The sequence below is a fragment of the Galeopterus variegatus genome, unplaced genomic scaffold, assembly GCF_000696425.1.
Source record: "Galeopterus variegatus unplaced genomic scaffold, G_variegatus-3.0.2 Scaffold4778, whole genome shotgun sequence".
Taxonomy (NCBI): domain Eukaryota; kingdom Metazoa; phylum Chordata; class Mammalia; order Dermoptera; family Cynocephalidae; genus Galeopterus; species Galeopterus variegatus.
The window spans coordinates 26,863-30,632 of NW_007730889.1; the positions used below are offsets into that span (position 1 = coordinate 26,863).

General features: G+C 50.8%; 1 protein-coding gene across 1 annotated transcript; it reads left to right on the forward strand.

The window, feature by feature from the left end:
* The first annotated feature begins 2,673 nt into the window (after positions 1-2,673).
* On the forward strand, positions 2,674-3,563 carry LOC103603755 (late cornified envelope protein 3D-like). The gene is made up of 2 exons (XM_008588331.1): positions 2,674-2,738; positions 3,255-3,563. The coding sequence occupies exon 2, from the start codon at positions 3,276-3,278 to the stop codon at positions 3,561-3,563; it is 288 nt and encodes a 95-aa protein (XP_008586553.1). The 5' UTR covers positions 2,674-2,738; positions 3,255-3,275.
* The last annotated feature ends 207 nt before the right edge of the window (positions 3,564-3,770 follow it).

A 3,770-nucleotide genomic window follows, 5' to 3' on the forward strand; every position in this document is an offset into this window, starting at 1 on the left:
AGATTCAGGATGGGGGGCTGGTCACAGGAAAGACCAAGGCAGGGCTTTCTGTCCCACCCCCAACCTCCAGGGAGGGGAGAGGGACTGAAGGGTAAGCTGATTGCCAGTAGCCAATGATTTAATCAATCATGCCTCTGTAATGAAGCCTCCATAAAAACCCAAGAGGTCTGGGTTCAGAGAGCTTCTGGAGAGCTGAACACATGGAGGTTTCTGGAGGGTGGTGTGCCTGGGGAGGGCGTAGAAGCTCCGTGATAGAAGCTCCGTGCCCATTTTCCCTCACCTCACTCTATGCACCTCTTCATCTGTATCCTTTGTAATGTCCCTTATAACAAACCAGTAAACGTAAGTACATGTTTCCCTAAGTTCTGTGAGCTGCTCAACCAAACTAATCTAACCCAAGGAGGGGGTTGTGGGAACACTGACTTATAGCTGGTTGGTCAGAAGTTCCAGAGGCCTTGAGCCGGCCCAGTGGCGCACTGGAGAGTGCGCCTCTTGGGAGCACGGGGGCGCTCCTGCCGAGGGTTCGGATCCCATGTGGAGACCGGTTCCCGCTCACTGGTTGAGCGCAGTGCGGGCGCGACACCGAGGGTTGCGATCCCATTACCGGTCAGTAAAAAAGACAAAAAAGGAAAAAAAAACAAAAAAAAGAAGTTCCAGAGGCCTAGACTTGTGACTGGCATCTGAAGCAGGGGGGCCATTCTTGGGGACCGCACCCCCACCCTGTGCAATCTGACACTACCTCCAGGTGAACAGTGTTGGAANGGTTGCGATCCCATTACCGGTCAGTAAAAAAGACAAAAAAGGAAAAAAAAAAAAAAAAAGAAGTTCCAGAGGCCTGGACTTGTGACTGGCATCTGAAGCAGGGGGGCCATTTTTGGGGACCGCACCCCCACCCTGTGCAATCTGACACTACCTCCAGGTGAACAGTGTTGGAATTAAGTTGGGGTACACCCCACTGGTGTCTGCTCAAGAACTGCTGGTTTGCTTGCCAGTGGGGAGAAATCCCCACACATTTGGTCATAGAAGTCGGTCTTCTGTGTTGATGATTGTGCTGTGGGGACAGAGGAATGACAGTATGTGTTTTGCCCACTCACACAGGTCTATGAAAGGGATTCAGGCCAAATGTTAAACCTGTGGAACACAAACAGGGGGTGGTGTCCCCTACCAGGATGTCAGACCAGAGACCAGATGGGCTTTGTGTGAGCCCCAGAGTTCCCTGGAAGTGGCCATTGCACTAGGCTGGGCTCTCCCCCAGTCTGGCATTGTCAAAGGCCCAGCCATGGGCAAAGCTGGTGAGTGAAAGGCCGTGTTTCCCACCACTCTACTTCTGCCTTCAGCCTTACCATGAAGTGTGGCAGAAAGACATAACCACTATTCTTTCTTGTGAGTTCCTTTTCCTGAACAGTATCCATTGTAGGAACAGCCAACGACGTTAGTAAAATGGCCACTGAGTCTAAAATGAAATTAAGGGGCTCAAGGCCTGACTCTCCCTCCTGCTCACTGACCTTCCTGAGCTGCTGCTGCTCTGACCCAGGGCGATTCATTCTCCCGCATGTCTCTAAAGAAAGAACTAAGAAATCCCTGTGGTTCAAAGGATGACTTTAAAAATGGAGCAAAAAAAGAAAAAGAAATCAAACCTCCTTACAGAACAATGTTTTTCTCTAAAAACAGGCAGCCAGTCGTACAGGCTTTAATACTCATAGAAGAACAAGACACTTGCTGTAAAATTATTTCACTTAAATGTCACATAAATAACCATATATATTGTTTTATAACCTGCTATAACCAATTATACACAGGTCATGAATATTCTTCCATGTAAGAAAATATAAATAAGTAATGTAATTTCATAGAAAAATATTTTAATTTAAATTATTAAATTTTGGTTGTGTTCTTGGCAGTTATTTTTCTTTGAAAATATAGGTAATGTAGCATATCAAATGGTAATTCAAATGAGGAAAGTCTTCAACTTATGTGAATATACCATCCTCAAACTTTATATGTTGTCAGCTGTAATAAATTGTTCTATCCATCAAAAATCAACTCAGCTCTACCTCCCTGTTCCTTGGGAACCCCATGTTGAATTCCTGGGTACCATGAGATCTTAGGGACCCTGCTTAACCCAGACAGGGCCTAAGCTCCATTTCTCCATTTTCCACCAGGAGCTCAAGAGGACAGTAATTGATCCCATCTGGATGTGCCAGAGTGCTCTGGGTCATATGCAGGATGAGGGAAAGCTAACATTAAACACCCTGCCATCAAGCTGGAGACATATTGCAGAGTTCAGCACCTGTTATTTGACTTTATTCTTACAAGTGTGTGTATTAATATTTCCATCTTGCCCAGCAGATTGTGAGCAACCCAAGAACAGAAGTGTGCCATACTCATCCATGTATGCCTTCTTCCCAGAAATCCCAGGGAGCAGATGCCATGTTAACATGAGCTGAGAAGACGCTACAAAGAAAGTGGAATGGCAACCCCCATCAGCCCTGGGTTAGAAGAAGGTAGACAGGTGTCAGGACTTCCTGGTTCCCCTTGTCGGATGTCTTGGTGAGTGTGCAGGAAGAGGCTGAGTGGATGGTCCTGGGGTGTGCCTGGCAGTCACCTGGTTGTGAAAGCAGCAGCATGCCCGGGCTGTGCCTCACGAACCCTGCACAGGATAAAAGCGCTCCCACCCTGGCTCCTCATCCACAGCCTCCTCAGGAACAGCCTTCTCTTCTCCTGCCTCGCTGCATCTGGTGAGTGTCCAGCAGGGCACAGGACTCAGTCTCAGATGTTGGAGCAGAAAGCTAAGTTGCAGCAGAGGAGAGGGAAACAGAGGGGTCTGGAAGGAAGAGCCAGAGATGGGGCCCAGAGAGGAGCAATGGGGGAGTGAGGTCAGGGGGGAGCCCGTGTGGGACGGGACAGAACTTGCATGACCTGCCATGGCCACAGGGACTCAGCACTCCCTCCCATCCTCTTTCTATCCATGACCATGAATAGATATTCACATCTGTCCTCCACAATGCTGTTCCCAATGGGTGCATCCCTAGGTGTTTTTGGGAGATACGAGAGCTCGGATGCCCACGTAGACTGGCAGCAATCTGTCCTGGGTGGGGAGCAAAGAGGAGGCATCCAGCGTGATCCAACCAACACCAAACCAGCTTCCCTCGTCCTCCTTCCTGCAGCTCCTGCATCAGGAAGCAGCTGGTCTTAGAGGCGGGCAGACAGTGGACTGTACATTTTGATCTGACAACTTGCCTTGTTTTGTCCAGACTCCCTGACCTCCTGCCGAGATGTCCTGCCAGCAGAGCCAGCAGCAGTGCCAGCCCCCACCCAAGTGCCCCTCACCCAAATGCCCCCCAAAGAGCCCAGCACAGTGCCTGCCTCCAGCCTCCTCCAGCTGTGCTCCAAGCTCGGGGGACTGCAGTGGCCCCAGCTCTGAGGGCGGCTGCTTACTGAGCCACCACAGGCGCCGCAGGTCCCACCGCTGCCGGAGCCAGAGCTCCGACTCCTGCGACAGTGGCAGCGGTCAGCAGTCTGGGGGCTCCGGCTGCGGCCACAGCTCTGGGGGCTGCTGCTGACCTGGATCCTGATGCTGAGACAAGCGATTTAAAGGAAACAAGAATCTCAAAGACCAAGGAAAAGCCCCAGCCTGACACGTCCTTTCCCAGGTACCCTGTTCTGGCTTTCACAGGCTGAGCTGGGGCTATTCCTGTCCAGGGTTCCAAGCTCTCCCCAGAAGACTCTGCCTGTCTGATGGCCAGGGTCTCACAGAACCCCCACCCCTG